General features: G+C 53.4%; 6 protein-coding genes across 6 annotated transcripts; 5 read left to right on the forward strand and 1 right to left on the reverse strand.

Annotated features, from left to right (window-relative positions):
• Nucleotides 1–992: 992 nt before the first annotated feature.
• On the forward strand, nt 993–2,417 carry PODANS_6_3540 (uncharacterized protein; the record flags this gene model as incomplete). Its single annotated transcript, XM_001910100.1, has 6 exons — nt 993–1,098; nt 1,163–1,246; nt 1,306–1,317; nt 1,375–1,471; nt 1,523–2,021; nt 2,076–2,417. The coding sequence occupies 6 exons, from the start codon at nt 993–995 to the stop codon at nt 2,415–2,417; spliced, it is 1,140 nt and encodes a 379-aa protein (XP_001910135.1).
• A 400-nt stretch (nt 2,418–2,817) lies between these two features.
• On the forward strand, nt 2,818–5,574 carry PODANS_6_3530 (uncharacterized protein; the record flags this gene model as incomplete). The annotated part of the gene is made up of 8 exons (XM_001910101.1): nt 2,818–2,833; nt 3,361–3,453; nt 3,517–3,679; nt 4,209–4,764; nt 4,839–4,993; nt 5,051–5,254; nt 5,309–5,450; nt 5,509–5,574. The coding sequence occupies 8 exons, from the start codon at nt 2,818–2,820 to the stop codon at nt 5,572–5,574; spliced, it is 1,395 nt and encodes a 464-aa protein (XP_001910136.1).
• Nucleotides 5,575–6,422: 848 nt separating this feature from the next.
• Nucleotides 6,423–7,116, forward strand: PODANS_6_3520 (uncharacterized protein; the record flags this gene model as incomplete). The annotated part of the gene is made up of 2 exons (XM_001910102.1): nt 6,423–6,745; nt 6,789–7,116. The coding sequence occupies 2 exons, from the start codon at nt 6,423–6,425 to the stop codon at nt 7,114–7,116; spliced, it is 651 nt and encodes a 216-aa protein (XP_001910137.1).
• A 2,678-nt stretch (nt 7,117–9,794) lies between these two features.
• Nucleotides 9,795–11,860, forward strand: PODANS_6_3510 (uncharacterized protein; the record flags this gene model as incomplete). Its single annotated transcript, XM_001910103.1, has 2 exons — nt 9,795–10,141; nt 10,213–11,860. The coding sequence occupies 2 exons, from the start codon at nt 9,795–9,797 to the stop codon at nt 11,858–11,860; spliced, it is 1,995 nt and encodes a 664-aa protein (XP_001910138.1).
• An 885-nt stretch (nt 11,861–12,745) lies between these two features.
• PODANS_6_3500 (uncharacterized protein) lies at nt 12,746–13,886 on the reverse strand (the record flags this gene model as incomplete). Its single annotated transcript, XM_001910104.1, has 2 exons — nt 12,746–13,423; nt 13,488–13,886. The coding sequence occupies 2 exons, from the start codon at nt 13,884–13,886 to the stop codon at nt 12,746–12,748; spliced, it is 1,077 nt and encodes a 358-aa protein (XP_001910139.1).
• A 317-nt stretch (nt 13,887–14,203) lies between these two features.
• On the forward strand, nt 14,204–16,015 carry PODANS_6_3490 (uncharacterized protein; the record flags this gene model as incomplete). The annotated part of the gene is made up of 3 exons (XM_001910105.1): nt 14,204–15,238; nt 15,393–15,823; nt 15,892–16,015. Coding segments are annotated over 3 exons (1,590 nt in total), but the record flags the coding sequence as incomplete, so codon positions are not given.
• Nucleotides 16,016–16,830: the final 815 nt, after the last annotated feature.

The following is a 16,830-nucleotide window of genomic DNA, read 5'->3' on the forward strand; positions in this document are numbered from 1 at the left end:
ATAATTATTTTTTTAAATTTGTAGAGTTAGAAATTTTTATAATAAATGTTAAAAATAATTTGAAAAAAAAAAGTAAGGGAATATTTTAAATTGAAGGTATATAAAATAAAAAATATAAAAATTTTTTAAAAAAATAGATAATATGAAAATATTAATAATGTTATATATATTAAATAAAAATTTTATAAAAATAAAATAAATAAAAATATTGTGTTATAAAAAAATTGGGTTTCCCCCCCCCCCCCCCCCTCCGAAGTACATATTCTTCGTGGAGGGTAACAATAGTTCCCTCCAGCGTGCATGTCGGCTGCTTTGGTGCCGGGGTGGATGCGCCGTTTGGAGTTTGCGTCGAGGGCGGTTTGTTCTATTGGGGGAGGGTGGTGGGCGCCCATCATGGGGGATTTGGGACCTATTTGGATCTCGGCTGGAGGTGGTGGGCTGGGGAGCCGAGGGGAGTTTGGGGCGAGGGACATGGTTGTTGTGTCCTCGAGGCTCGAGTGGGTGGGTGGTTTGTTGACTTTGGTCTTTGTCGGCCGCGCGCGCGGATGCCTGCTTCGTAGAGATGGTAGACTGTGGTTGACAATATCGATTGTTGATGCAGAGTCGACGACTCGACAAAGAGATGCTGGGGTGATGTTTGGGTAAACTCGGGCCGGGGGTTTTGTGAAGCTGGAAAGTATGGATCGACGTCGTTGCCCGATATCATTCTAGAAGTTAATGCTGTCCCGGCGGCGCTTACCAGCTTCTGGGGGCCCAAGCTCCCTGAACCGGGGATCCCTGCTGTGCCCTTACGTAACGTGCCAAGCCCAGATCCAAATCTGGGATTCCAAGTTGCCTGCCCCGCCATTGATCGAAGCATTGCTCCAGGACATGTGCGCCCTTGCAGATACATCATCAGCTTGACTATCTTGACCCGTTCAAAGAGGACAGACAGAGGATACCAAAACTCAACACTTTCCCTTCATACAATTGACGAAATAACGACCGCTTAAATGAACTTTGACGACAACGACGCCCCGCCAGACCTGATTGGTGCTGATGAAACAGTGGAACTACCAGAAGAAAAAGCGAAAAAGGTGCCAATCACAATAGTAACAGGTTTGTATTGCTATGGCTTTACTTTACTTTTGGGATATATCGCCTGTTCTTACAAAAACCCTAGGATACCTTGGAGCTGGGAAAACCACACTGCTCAACTACATCCTGACTGCAAAGCATGGCAAAAAGGTTGCTGTGATTATGAATGGTGGGTAGAGAAGACCAGATTCTGTGTCAAGAGTGTCTCTTGCTGACTGCTTATTTCAGAGTTTGGGGACTGTAAGTCATCTCCCCCTGAGACATCTGCTTGAGTATAACGTAACTGACACAGCTCAGCTTTGGACATTGAAAAGTCCTTGACTGTGAATAAGGATGGCGAGGCTGTGGAAGAGTGGTTAGAGGTGGGCAACGGATGCATCTGCTGCTCCGTGAAGTAAGACGGCCTCTTTCAAGTCAGTGAAACCCCGCTAACAGTTATAAACAGAGACACAGGCGTGAACGCCATTGAGTCTCTGATGGAAAAGAAGGGAAAGTTCGACTACATCTTGCTCGAAACAACAGGGTTGGCTGATCCGGGCAATCTGGCGCCGCTATTCTGGGTTGATGACGGGCTGGCGAGCACCATTTATCTAGATGGCATCGTGACCCTCGTTGATGCCAAGAATATCCTTCGCAGCTTGGATGATCCTGCGGGCAAGGTGGAAGGTCATGAAGACTCTGATGATCATGGACCAGTCATGACCACTGCTCACGTGCAGATTTCACACGCCGATGTCATCGTCATCAACAAGTCTGACCTTGTGAGCGGAGAAGAGTTGGAAGCCGTCAGGGAGCGCATCACATCCATCAATGAGCTGGCCAAGATATTCGTCACCTCGCAAAGTGTTGTGCCTGATCTGGAGGGATTCTTGCTCGACTTGCACGCATATGACCGTGTCGATGAACTTGACCGTGCAGGACGTGGGCACAGCCACCTCGATAAAGTGAGTGGACCTATCCAATCGACTGTGGCGCAGACAAACTGACAGATTTGCTAGACCATCTCAACATTGTCAATCCCTCTCGAGGAGCTGACGACCAACCAACTGACGGTAGTAGACGCCTGGCTGCGCTCGGTGCTGTGGGAGAATGAGCTTCCTGGGAACAAGGCGGCCAATGGGCCAGCTTTTGAGATCCATCGTGTGAAGGGGCGGCTGTTTATCGAGGATGGGGCTGAAAAGATGGTCCAGGGAGTGAGAGAGATTTTCGATATCTTTGACAGCCCCGCGCCGTCATCTAGTGATGTACCCCGGAAAGGCAAGCTGGTGTTGATTGGGCGGCATCTGACAGACTTGGACTTTGAGAAGAGTCTGTTGGATGCTGTTCGGACGGCGGCTTAGATAGGCACTCTGAAAGATGAATGAAGAGTGAAAATAAACTCATTTGCCGGTGCCAGCTGACAGGTCTGAGTACGGAGTAATTGGTTGAATTAAAGTTTAGGAGGCGACAGGGAAGACGGTGGACGTAGCCTTGGCTTTAAATTTGGACATTGCGGTATAATTTTGTGGAGAATGCACGGACCCGCTTGCGATCCCTTGAGCTTTCCCGCCCTCAACCAAGCGCCCATCCTTGGTTCAGTTACAAGCGTTTGCATGATTCGTAGCGCTGTCTCGAAAACGCAACACTGGCTGGCCATCACCACCGTTTTACCCTCTTCGTCCCAAGATATTCTCTATCCAGTCTCGTCTAGGAACACATATATAACTACGAACCGAGACACCTCTGAACCCCGCGTTCCAAATGATGAACCGGCAAGGTACGATGGCCCATTCTTTGCCCTTGCTTTTGCCGTCTTGATTCCTCGTCTCGCCCGGTACCCCGCTGTTTGTCCATCTCGAATGCCACACATCTGCCGCCGTCAAAGAAAACACCTGCCGAGTCACCGCCCAGTCGTCTGGCCCTCGTGGCACCTCCGAGTTATGGGATGGAACGAGGGGTAATACTGGCCTCCGCACCTACATCGAACCGAAGCAGACATACATAGACTTGGCGGCGGGGAGGGAGCCGGTGGGGGAGGGGGTTGTTGTGAGCGAGGCTCAACATGCCCTCACCTTCATCAAGTCAAAATGGCGGAGGAGAACTGCACTGTTGAGCCCTATGCTGCTGGGCGGTTCAGCCGGCTGTGCTCCTCCAATCGCTCCCGAATCGAAGACGACGTCCGAATGTCTCAGGAGGCGGTCGTGACCTCCCATACTTCCCGCCAGGGTGTACCCATCAGCCGAGCTCGCGATAGTTTGGTTCCAACAGGGAAACAGATTTGCTGACTGATGTCGTCAATAATAGGACCATTACGACAAGTGCCCTACGGGCAACAGCCGCCTCAGCAACAGCCGGGGCGCCCAGGGCAGGCGAGGGGGCTACCTAAAGCGCAGCAAGGTGAGAATGCACTGGGAGGAGGATAGTTCTGGCAGAACGACGTTGACATGCATGACTGCGTAGCGGCGATGAACAATTCCAATTGGGCGTTTGGCAATGGCGGCAGTCTATCGATGGGGGGGAATGCGAACCTCAATATGGGAATGCGGCCGCAAGCAAGTGGAAATCTCAGTTTTGCCCAGAGCTTGATAGGCTCGCAGCAGCAGTCGGCGACGTTAGACCCATCGTAAGTTGGACTTCCGGATTTTGTTTTGTTTTGTTTTGGTTGGCGGAGGGGTGAGCGATGCTGCTGCCGGGCTGCATTGTTCGCGCTGTTTTTCATCCCATTGTTGCGACCTTCTGGTTTTCTGCGACTTTCTGGGCCATTCACCTTGCGCTCATTGCTTCTGGCCTGCAACTGCGACTTTGCGGCCGCTCTCGTTTTGGTCTGGCATTTCGCCTCCGATCTTTCACCTCAACACCCTCAACCCACCCCCTTACCCTGTCCACGCGCAACACCACTCGACTCTCGTTTTCCCGCTGCGTAGTTCGCTATGGCGCGACCGGTCGGGTCAAAGATGAGAATCGCTGCAATGCGCAAGGCAGTCAGTGCCAAAGAACAACCGCAAAAGCAACCAGAAGGAGTGCCGTACGCTTTGGTTGTAAAGGGGTACTGTCTCACAGCCTGGCGCACATACCTTGCCTCTCTGTCGCAGATTGCGACTCTCTTGGTCTCATTATTGAATCGACAGCGTACTAACGGGGGCCGTATCTAGGGAGTTTCCATCTCTGTCCAACACGGCGCCAAATCAATCAAACCCTGCATCTATGTGGGCGCAACAACCATCCCGCAATATCGGTGGAGGAGCTCACCGGGGCCCCCAGACGCCCTTATCAGCGCATCCGGGCCAACAAGATGATCTATTCACATCCTCTCGACTAGCCTCGACTGCGCAATCGTCTTTTCGTTTTGGCAACCAGGGAGCCGTGAACCAAGCGCCCCAGGGAGGACAGGCTGACGAGTTCCCACCATTGAACCGATCAACGAACGGCGAAATAGGAGGGCAAGATCGGGGTCCAGGTCTGATGTCGAATATGGGGTTCGGCCAAGGGGGCGCCCCTTCTACTAGGGGTGTGTCACACGCGAACCTAGCTGGGAACGGTCTTCTCAACGCCCTGTCGGCTACTTCCCGGACAGGAGAGGTTATTTCGCCAACGTCGATACAAAGGTCCCAAGGGCCTCGAAGTCCAGTGGACGATGAAGAACCGCGCCAAAAGCCACCCGGGTTTCGCGAGGGCAGCGTGGCATCACATACTTCAGGAAATGATGCGGTCGGCAGAAATCCGTTAGGCGCTATTGGTAACGACGCTCTTCGGGCAAGGCGAGAGAGGAGGACCGAGGGCAGCTCCCGGATGTTGTTGATCCTCTTGAAGGGATGTCTCCTATTGACAGGTGGGGGATCAAGGGGCATCAGACTTTGATGAACAATTTCCCCGACTACAACATCATCGGCCATGGGATCGAGCCATCGGTTCTGGGGTTGGATTTGCGTTCCAGCGAGTAGGTTGCTGTCTGACACACGTTAGGAGACCGGGACAATTGCTAACTCTGTTCAAGCCTGATTTCCACGCAGATTTACTCGCTGTTCAACGCCATGCCTCCAAGGCCGGCGGTTCAGAATTTCAAGTTGCCCGACTGCTACGAGGTCAAAAACGTACAGCCCATGGACGTGAAAATTAGTAGCTTCAACGAGGAGACCTTGATGTGGATCTTTTACAGCTGTCCGCGGGACTACAAACAGCAGTTGGCGGCGATGGAGCTGTGAGTGTCTGCTGCCCCATATTCTCATGAGCGTGATAACTGAGACGAATACAGCATGAGCCGCAATTGGCGATGGCACAAGCGTCTGCAACTCTGGTTGACCAAGGACGAACAGCTGGTACCTCAAACCTTAAGCGTTAATACTGAGCGAGGCTACTACATTGTGTGGGACAAGGACTTATGGCGCAAAGAGCGGGTATGAAACTTTTATCTACAAAGTATATTGACACGGCTTTGCTGACCTGATGCCGCAGAGGGAACTTACTCTGCACTATGCTGACCTCGACACGACGTCCGCGTCACCTGCTGTAGTATCTTGATAGTATGCCAGCCGGCAAAGGGAAGCATCGCAGGCTTAAATCATAGTGTATTCATTAGGTAGTTTCGGCTCTAGCGAGGGGATGTGGTTTAGCGAACGGGCTTGATTTCACCCCCTTTCTCATGGGCTTCAAAAAGCAACGGTGGGCGTGGGGGCAACGGCCACGGGAAGGTTTTAGTTGGTGAGCATCCTCTATTCGGGGCGTCACAAGCGAATAGATGTTGTGTGTGTGTATGTGTGAGCGAGCATATCTAAGTTTGTTCCCTGTGTAACGTGTCCATTTTTGATAGATTGACGCCACTTGCCGGAGTTAACGTGAGGGAGTGAGTGCGAGCTGCTTGGACCGAGCGTCATGTGGTTTCTTGGCACGGATGATGCAAGTGATTCGAGGCCGCGACGGCGAGCGAACGTGTCCGGCATCAAGCCATTTGAACATCCACGACGCACCCGACGGCCGAGACCAACCAACCACCTGTTTCGTTGATCCACTCCCCATCGTCAACCTTGGGCCTTGAACCTCATCGTTCTATCCAACATTTTTTTACTCTTCATCTTGCGCTTGACAGCACTGCCGACCGGGACTGCCGATTCGCAAACGGATTTACCTTGCGCACATCTGTCTGTTCGCTACCTGACCAGCCAGCCAGCCACCTACGACCGAGGACAGGATTGCCCGGGTGAAGAACTCCGACTCCGATTACGCGCACGCGCACGCGGCATATTCCACCGTTTTTTACCCTACCTCGCCCTCGCGCATTTCCATACCAATAACGACAACAACAACCACCACCGGGGGTTCCGCGAGAGAGAGAGAAAGAGAGAGAGAGAGATAGGGAAGGGAAGTTCAAAATGGCAGACGCAACCGAGCAGCAAGTCAACGTCCCGGGGCTGTTGTTCATTCTGGTCCTGTCTGGGATCTTGATCAAGTACTTGTTTTCTTCGGGGTCAGGGAACGGGAACGGGAATGGGGATAGGAGGAGGGCGACGGGACAGCAGGACCCGGCGGCGATGGCGAGGCAGAGGGAGGCGGCGGTGCAGAGGGTTATGCAGATGTTTCCGCATTTGAGCAGGAGGGAGGTGTTGTGGGATTTGCAGAGGACGGGGGGAAATGTGGCGTTGACTGCGGAGAGGATTTTGGGGGGACGGCTGGAGAGTGTGAGTTTACTCTTTTTGTGAAGGAGGGGGTTTGGAATGATTGCTAATGTTATCTGTGAGACAGCCCCCCGCTACGTTCCAGCCGCCGCCACCACCCGAGGGGAGCGCTGGTCCGGCTGCTTCTGGGAACGCGCATGTTAATAGCGCTGTCAAGCCGCCTGTGCCTGCGCACCCGGATCTAATTACGAGGTATAACCTGGCGGAGAAGTTGAAGGGGTCCGAACCTGAGGAGGACAACACCAAGGCGAGTGGGAAAGGGAAGGCGTGGAGTTCGAACAAGGATGAGAGGCAGAGTTTGTTGCAGAAGAGGAGGGATCAGATGATTCTGGAGGCGAGGAGGAAGATGGAGGCTAAGATTGCTGCAGAAAAGGCTGCGAAGGGGTTGTAGGAATCTGTGGTGTACACTGGCTTGTTTCTCTTTGCATAGCATTATGTGCATTGCATTCGGGGTTTGTGTTTGGGGCCCCTACATAGAATGGTATATTTATTCTTCATCAGCGCGAAGGCTAGCAGGAAGGTTGCGTTGATTTTTGGTTAAATACAATTGCGGTCACGGTGGGCTAGACATAAACAACGCAGATCCAGGAACGTGTGTGAAGGGATTAGGTATGTAGTCAATTCTTTGAGGCATGAGACTTTGGGCGAGATGGTTGCTTCTCTCTCTGTTTATCAAAGAGCAGGTGGGTCTGGAACAGGAGATGGACCCACGTGCCGGAGCGATTAGATAGTAGCAACACACGGCCACATTCACATGCTTTCTGCGAGCTTGCATCGACCGCCGCTGGCACCTTCGAGACCCGACACCAAACAGCCCCCCCTTTTTGTGAGGCAAAATGCGGCTTTTGGACGATTTAGCCTCGCCCGAATCACAACCCAGGTGGTTGCCGAGTCACCCTCTCATACAGGGCTGAGATCGTATGAAAAGGAAGGGTTTCACATGCGACACCTCCCGTACTTGGATTCCTTCCCTCAAGAATTCTTGAAGACTCGTTGTTTTTCTCGCTTGTTTTATTTTCTTGCTCTCTTCTTTTATCCTTCTCCTGACAAAGGAATCGATAGGCGTCCGACTAAAGAAGTCAGATTCTCGGGACTCGTTCGCTTTCAACGGCCACCAGTGCGGATCTCTTCGAGGACGCCCCTGGTTTATCCCTTTCTAGCCTGGGACGCCTCCGAACGAACGGACAAGATGTGGACCACTTTCAGCAGCCGTGACGAGCCCGCCACGCCGCTGCCGCTGCCGGCGCGGCCCCCTACTTCCTCGTCGTCGTCTTGTTCTCCTGCTCATCCCTACCCGCCGCTTTCTCCCAACTGTGAACATCCTCAGCCAATGTATCGTGTTTACCCCCACGATAATAACCGCCACCACCAGCAGCACCATGTCGAGAGCGAGTACTGCCACGCCAGGCGAGGCGGCTCGCCTACTTCTGCGTCAACAACTGCCGCTCCTTGGGATAACCCAATGGTTGATCTGCCCTACGTTGATTACGCCCAGGTGGAGATTCAGTCACAGTCTATCAAGGTGATTCGGTCTCCGTTGTCACTGGTGAAGTCGGTCGCGTCGAGGTTGCCGACTAGCCCTTATATGCTCGCCAGAGCGGTGTCTACCTACGCTACCAGGTCGAGGAGCTCTTCCCTGCCGGCTTCGACTGAGCCGCCTGTTGCTCCGCCGTTGCCGAACCGGCCGAGGATAGAGGAGGGGTATTCTCCGGGGGTTTCGAGACAGGGGCAGACACGGAGTATGGAGGCTAGGGCTAGGGAGAGTGAGAGCGGGGTGAATTGGGATTATGGGTCGCAGGGTGAGTCAATTCTTGTATTGGGAGAGGAGAGAGTGGATTGCTGACGTGGCGGATAGGCATTGGAATGCTCTCTCTCGCCAGGCAAGGAGGCAATGCGCCTGATTTGGAGAGGATGAATTACATTAACAGTTTGGCTTATCTGATGAGAGGGTTGCCGGCAGATCTCACACCTGCGGAGGCTTCGACTATACGGCAGAGCACACCCGCCTCGGTGGTAGGCCCGCAACCAAACGACTATTCTGGCCCACACCATGACAGGCCGATGCCACCTTTACAGAGGAGTATCGTCCACCACATTGCTTTCATCGTGCTGAACTGGCTGTATGCCTTCTGGCAAGTGTTTGCACCATTCCTGGGACAGGGAATCTCTGGCCTGCTCCAGTTCGAGAGGGACAATCAGCTTATCAACAAAATGGCGATGAGCACGTTCAAGGGCGCGAAGAATGCGTATGTCTGGTTTTCTGCGGCTTACGTGGGCCAGCTCATAGCGGCGTTCATGGCGTGGGTTTTCCAGGGCGTTCACGGGGCTTTGACTGAGTTCCGGGCGCAGTCTGATGCTATGAGGGCACAGGGAGGTGGTTTTTCGAACCAGCAGCAACCGTCGATGTCGTCGGAGGAATGGGAAAGACGAAGGATGTATGAACAGCAGCGGGCGCAACATCAAGGATGGCCATCACAAAATTATTCGATGGACTGTGCACAGTTTGCGAGGCAGGGGCTCTGATGTGACTTGATGGGATTTGGTAGAGTTGGGGGGGGGGCGTGTGGGATGGAGGGGCAGGAAGACGGGATGGTGTGGAAAAGGTACATATACAGATACATGGGCGGGGTTTTAGACAGGAGTTCGCGGAAAGGGGGGGTATTCTATGGTTATGCTATTTTCATGTTGATAAATAAACAACAAGATTGAACATCTACTCGTGGCTCAAAGAAAACATCTGAAGTCTTCCACAACCACCTCATGTCGGAGCCGTTCGGAGAGTGGGGTGGGGGCCCGGGACTGCAGGGTCGCGGGTGGGTTCGGGCGATAAGATAAGCCAATTGGAGCTGACATGGGGGACACCAGGAAATTTTTCTAAACCGCCCGATTCTCTTTTGCTGATCCTGCTCCCCCATTCTTCCACTGTCGCAATCACCCGCTCTCTGTTATACCCCTCATTGCCTGCCTCCAGCCCGTGTCGACACTTCGCCGCGAGTTCATACCCGAGTAGAGGCTCGACACCCAGACGCCTTGCCGACGGACGCGCTGAGCGTTACCTTCCGTCTTGTCATGATGAAGACCAGCATCTTGCGGCACGCCGCCGCCTGCCGTGTCGCCTTGACTGCGCGCCCCCTCCAGCTCACAGCCAGACTCTCGCCGTCGGCCTTTGCTATCGCACAAACACCCCTCAAGGCGTCGTATCGCCCCGTCAACAGCCTCCTCCGCTTCTACTCGAGCGAGTCGGCCGCTCAGCAGGAAACCGCCACCCCCGCCGGGCGCATCACCAAGTTCAGAGATCTCGAGAGCTTGGGCGTACACAATGCTCTGGTCAGGTCTATCACCGAGGGGATGAGGTATGAGGACATGACAGAGGTGCAGTCTCTGACTATCAACGCTGCTCTTGCTGGAAAAGATCTGTACGTTAGGCCTGTTGCTGAAGAATTACCCCTCCCTGAAAGATTGCTAACAAGTCTGCCTCGAAATATAGTGTTGCGCAAGCCAAGACAGGTACCGGCAAGACGCTGGCTTTCCTTGTACCGATCCTTCAGAAGATTATTGCCGATCAGCCAGCCCTCGCTGAGGCTCGCCGCCCTGTGAAGGCCAGATCCGACGACGTTCGTGCCATCGTCATCTCCCCCACCCGTGAGCTTGCTGAGCAGATTGCGGTGGAGGCTGCCAAGATCGTCAAGGGCACCGGCATCAAGGTCCAGACTGCTGTCGGAGGAACCCAGAAGAGAATGTCGCTGCAAAAGATTCGTTACGAGGGTTGCCATTTGCTCGTCGGCACTCCTGGCCGTCTCGCTGATCTGCTCACTGACGAGTACAGCGGCGTGGCTGCTCCCAACCTCACTGCTCTGTGCTTGGATGAAGCGGATCGCATGCTGGATGTTGGATTCGACGCCGAGCTCGACACCATTCTCAAGGCGCTCCCCAACAGAAAGGATACCCCCCGCCAGACTCTTCTCTATTCCGCCACCATGCCCAAAGACGTGGTTGGCCTCGCCAGAAAGTACATTGACCCCACCAACTTCGAGTTCGCCCAGACCGTCAAGTCCAACGAGACCCCTACCCACGAGAGAGTGCCCCAGTTCATCGTTCCTTGCCGCAGCTTCGACACCATGCCTGCTACTCTTTTCGAAATGATCCGCACCTGGGTTGCCAAGAACCGTGACGAGCTCGAGGGCAACCCTCTGAAGATGATGGTGTTCTTGCCCACCACGGCTTCCGTCATCTCGTGGAGCGCTGCTTTCCGCCGCCTCCGTCGTGAATTCCCCGATATTCCCGAGGTTCGCGATATTCACTCCAAGTTGACCCAGCCCATCCGCACCAGGTGCGCCGAGGATTTCAGACGGGCCAAGTCTGCCATTCTCTTCTCCTCTGATGTTACCGCCAGAGGCATGGATTTCCCCAATGTCACCCATGTCGTCCAGGTCCACACTCCCAACGACCGTGATTCATACATTCACCGCATCGGTCGTACGGGCCGTGCTGGCAAGGAGGGTGAGGCTTGGCTCCTGGTTTCTGATTCCGAGGTCAGCACTGCCCGCAGCAGATTGCCCGGTCTTCCCATCAAGCGGTCCACCGACTTTGCCGTTGCCTCGACTGATCTCTACGGTGCCGAGCCCGAGTCGTTCCCCGATTCTGTCAAGAGGGTTCGCGAAGCGTTTTCCAAGCTTCCCTATGAGACCATCTCAGAGTATTACAAGTCTTTCTTGGGCGGCGCTCTCCAAGGTGTGCACAAGCAGGCTGTTGTTGACGAGTTGAACACCTTCAGCAAGAACATCTTTGGCTTGGATCAGCCCCCTGGAGTTTCGCCATCGCTGATGAGGAACATGGGCCGGATTACCGGCCTTAGAGTCGCCGAGAGGGAGGAGAACAGGTTCCAACGCAGCGGGACGGGCGGTGGCTTCGGTGGCCGTGGTGGTGGCCGTGATGGTGGCTTCGGTGGCCGTGGTGGTGGTGGTGGTCGTGATGGTGGCTTTGGTGGACGTGGTGGTGGCTTTGGTGGACGTGGCAGCGGTGGGAGAGGCGGTGACAGGGGGGAGAGGAAGCCGAGGGATAACTGGGAGGCTATGGAGATGGCTGGACAGAGGGATAAGCAGCAGTCCAGAGGTGGTGGCCGTGCCACTTTCTAAATGGTGAGCCATCATTACGGATGGGCGGTTTGGGATGACGCCAAAGCAGGAGGCGTGGTTTTTTGTTCAAATCACATTCCCAGGGGCGGCTAATCATTTTGTGTGGAGTTGGGAGGGGTTCTTCCTGTGTGAATGAGAATGGGTTAGGGGGAAGATGGGTACGAAACAAAAACAGGGGGACCTGGAACGAAGGGTGCCCCCTCATTGGATTTGACATCACAGCATTGTCCCGGAGTTTATTTTTTGCTTTTTTTCGGGTCAAAAGAATTCAAGAGAGGAGAGGGCATTTTCTCTTCTTTTGTTGTCACTTCGATTCTCAGTCATGAGGTATGGATGGGAAAATAGGAGAGACAATGGCTGGCAATTTATTTCGGGTACAAGGCAGGCAGGCGGGCGGGGTGGCAAAGCGGCGCATATCACATCACAGGGGAATCTCTCTTCTCTACTTGTTTTCTTTTGCTCATCTTTGGCTTTTGACATCTTGGGGATCTTAAGTCTTTTGGGGTTCCTGGTTTCGTGTAAATTATGGAGAACGGTGTATGTCTTGTTTATACCAAAAATTGTACGATTACGAGGTTGAATCTTGCCTGTTTTGTTGTCCATGATGTGTGGATGAAATTCTGTCCCGAGTTTTGATGTTGTATGACGCCCATCTTGACCGAGAATCTTGGGAATATGCGGTTTGCTCTATTCGTTCTTGAAAACGTCCTGTCTATTTGGTTTTCTCCAATCCTGTATGATGTTCTGCCTTGTGATCTTCTCATCCTCTCGCTTAATTCATGTCCAATTCCTCCAATGCTTGGGGGGGTATCATATCCTGCTTTTTGTTTTTTTGTTTTCCCTTTCATTTCCTTCCTTCAACACCTCTCCCTCTTCCCTTTCACATCACCTCCTCAAAAGCGTATGCGCATCCCAAACCAAAACCCTCTCATCCCACCCAACACTAGCCACCCAACCCCCCGTCCCAAAAAGACACCAGTCCACCCCCGTGCAAAACTCGGTGTGCCTATTCATCAACCCCAACTCCTGCCCCACCCTAATGACGTTCTCCTCCTGCGGAAACGGCATCGCGCTCCCATCACTCCAAACCCTCACCGTCATGTCGTACCCTGCGCTGGCAAGCACATCCCGCGCATGCGGCGACCACTGGAGCTTCCTAACGGCAAACTCATGACCCAGCAACACCGCCGTCGGGCCGCCGGTCGGGTTGCGAATGTCAAACGTCCGGATGGTGCGGTCCACCCCGCCGGTGGCGATGACAGTGTCCGAGTATTTGTTCCAATCGTGCGTGAGGGCTTCGTTCGGGATGGCACCCGCGTAGGTGGTGCCGTTGGAGAGGCGGGGGAGGATGGTGGACTGGGGTATGGAAGGGGGGGAGTGGATCGGAATCTGGGCGACGAGGTGGTATTTTGCGTTGACAGGAGTGCGGAGGTCGAACAGGCGGAGGTGGGAATCGGAACTGACGCAGGAGATGAGGGAGGGGTTGTGGGGGCTGAAGGAGGCCGAGTAGGTGCAGTTGCCTACGGGGAGGGTTTTGAGGCTTGCTGGGCGGGTTGGGGACCACTAGTGGTGAGACAAAGGTTAGTGGTTGATGGGATTGAAGGGGGAAAGGGAAGGGGGAACGAACGATTTTGACGGTACCATCCCATGATGAGGAGAGGAAGGTGTCTTTTGTGAGGGGGTTCCAACAGACGGAAAAGGTCTCTCGCTTGTGCTCGTGGAAGTTCATGACGGGAAATTCGGGCACGTTGAGGTCGAAGAGCTTGATGGAGCCATCGCCGCATGCTACCGCGCATTGGTTTTCGTTGATTTCTGACCAGGCGAGGTCGTACTGGGCGTCGTTTGTGTCGTAGGTTTTTTCGATGGCGATGCCCTGGGGGCCGAGACCCAAGATGAAGAGGCGGCCGTTGCCGACGATGCCGTAGTTGGAGGAGGAGGCGACGGCGAGGCGGGAGTCGTAGTAGGGGGAGTATTTGACCGAGTAAGGGTTGAAGCCCGGGGTTCGGGCTTCGAGGAGGGAGGCCATTGTGAGGGGTTGGGGCACAAGAGGGGCAATGCGCAGCAAGAGAGGCAAGCAAAGATTGGGCAAGATTAGGGGTGAAAAAGGGGTACGTGTATGAGCAAAGCGCAATGTTTACTTCCAATTTCCAATTGTGTCGTTTGCGACAAGTTCAATGTCTCGGTGAGGTTGGAGGAGGTGGGCTGCCATGTGCTGCTAAGCCGTCCGTGAAATGGTGGGGCAGATGGGCCTCGGCTTACGGTAGCTACCCCGGAACCGACTCCCCGGGGGATTCTTTAACAGCCGCACTGATCCCTGGTTTCCCGCTGTAAGCGGTCCCGTGACAGCGCTCCCCCTGGGCGTTTGGTGCCCCACCGGTGACACGTCCATGTTTAATCTACGCGTTACAACACCTCTTGGTTCAACGACATCATTTTGGGTTTTGGAGGACATGCGCTTGGATATCCCGGTGGTCCTCTGATTTATTCAAAAGTTTGCAGGCTTGGGAGACCAAGGAGCTCTCGACTGAAGCCATGGATGCCTTTGTGACCAGGCGGCCACAGAAACGCAAAACAAGCGACGACTTTGCCGTGGAATCGCATGAAGAATCGACAGACATCAAACTGGCGATTCTAGCTTCCCTTCATCCTGATATCGAACAAGAAATGCTTCTTGATATTCTTTTAGCGCACGACGGCGATGTCCAGGCCACATCCAACACCCTCAAATCACCATCTACCCCCCGATCTGTCAAAAAGACTGCCAACAACAGAATAGCAGGACAAACATCCCTACGAGCCTTCGCTATCGACCCATCATCCGGCGAGCCATCCCCAAAGAAACCCAAAATTCTCTCCAAAAAAGGCCAAACACTACACCTCTACGACCCGCAAGACATAAGCGAGCACACCCCCTGCACCATAATCCACAACTTCCTCCCCGCCCACGAAGCCAACGAGCTTCTATCCGAACTCCTCGAAGAGTCCAAAACATTCCAAAAGGCATCCTTCAAACTATTTGACAACATCGTCTCCAGCCCCCACACCTCGGGGTTTTACGTTGGCAGTCAGAAGGAACTGCAAGAGCAGAAGGATGACTACCACTATAACGGTGGCAGGATCAGCGTAGGTTTCTGCTCTCATTTCCCCGGCTCCGCTACTTTCATAGATTCTTACAGGATTGTACAGGATGTCCGCACCCTGACACCAAAACTAGAAGCTGTACGGGGGCGAGTGCAAGAAACAGTCAATTCGGCAATTGAAGAGCACATTCGCACTCATCACGGTGGTCAGAAGCCAAGACATCAGCCTTCTGAGCCTTGGTGTGCGAATGTAGCTTTTGTGAATTGTTACAATGGGCCGCAGGAGAGCGTTGGTTGGGTACGTCTGTTTTCGTTCCATTTCTCTCCACATCTTATGTCCACACCACAACCCCTGAGCGTTTCCCTGCCAACCACACCCCCTTATTCTCACTACTTGTCCCCTTCACCAACAACCCTCCATTTTATTTTAGACATATGCTAATGGTTAACAGCACACCGACCAACTAACCTACCTCGGCCCCCGCCCCACAATTGCATCCCTTTCCCTAGGCGTAACCCGCGAGTTCCGCCTCCGTCGCATATCTTCTTTTCTGCCCTCTTCCACATCTGACAATCCTGATCCAAACCTCCAAGGCCAGGTCTCGCTCCCCCTTCCCCACAACTCCTTGTTGATCATGCACTCCACCACCCAAGAGGAATGGAAACACTCCGTGTCACCTTCCCCAACCCTAACCCCGCACCCTGTGTCGGGCAATATCAGGATCAACATCACCTACCGCCACTATCGCTCTGCTTTTCACCCGAAATATACACCAAAGTGTCACTGCGGTGTGCCGGGGGTGTTGAGGGTGGTGACGAATGACACCAAGCAAGCAAACGGTGAGAGGGAGAGGAAGGAGAATCGGGGGAGGTATTTCTACATGTAAGCCCGCCTTTCCCCCTAACGTTCTTTGGCCTCCCAAGGTGATGTGCTGATAAAACTGATCTAAGGTGCCACGCGGGTAACGTACCCGACCCTACAAAAAAGAAGTGCGGGTGGTTTTTGTGGGGCGATTTCGACCAAGATGGAAATCCGAGGGGTCTGAATATGGCCAATCAGAGCAAGCCGAGGTGATGTCCGCCAGGGACCTCGGATCACCAACTGCCAATATTTCATGTGTGGGAGGATCTTGACAATCGACGAATGAAAAATGAGAGGGAGAGATGCCCGGTTTCTTGTGTGACGGATTCGATATTCGGTTTTGTAGAAGAACAAAACTGCGCCAATCGGAGATGGGGCCGGTCGGGGTGAGGTCCGTATGCTACAAGTCTTGTGGACTCTCCCCTCATGTCCAGATTTGAATTGTAGGGATGAACAATCAACACATGAGATGAAGCCACGACCGGTGTGATGGGGGGATTCAATTTATGAAAAGGTTGTCCAATAAAAACTGGTCCGGTTAATGTCCGGGTGTTGATCTCTCCCAAAGCACCCGGTATGAAAAGCTCATTTTACCATTTCTTGCCCACCACGAGCGGCCGGTGTGACATCATAACTGTTCATGTTCCAACGGCGCATGCTCCGTAAACTGATGAAGTTCCCATTGCGGATACCCGAATCGCCAATCAAATGACGCCGGTGAGAGGCCCATAGTGTAGACTCATATTCCGACGGCGTAAACTCCGTACATTGATATGTCAATACTCGCGAATCAGAAGCAGCCGGGGTGACACCCGTAGAGTTCCTATTCGGTAGTCTGTAAAAGTGGTACAAAAGGCCTGATTTATGAATGCTCACCGATTACAGCAGCCCGGGGAAAGATCCGTATTCCCCTGTCTTCTTTTCTCGTATTAGAACAACCATGGCTACCCACTTTGATGGAGTAGATACCTAGCCAAACTAGCAAATTACGCGACATTTATTCACGTAGACATGTAGCGGCGGGTGCT

The sequence above is a fragment of the Podospora anserina genome, chromosome 6 (assembly GCF_000226545.1).
Source record: "Podospora anserina S mat+ genomic DNA chromosome 6, supercontig 2".
NCBI lineage: Eukaryota > Fungi > Ascomycota > Sordariomycetes > Sordariales > Podosporaceae > Podospora > Podospora anserina.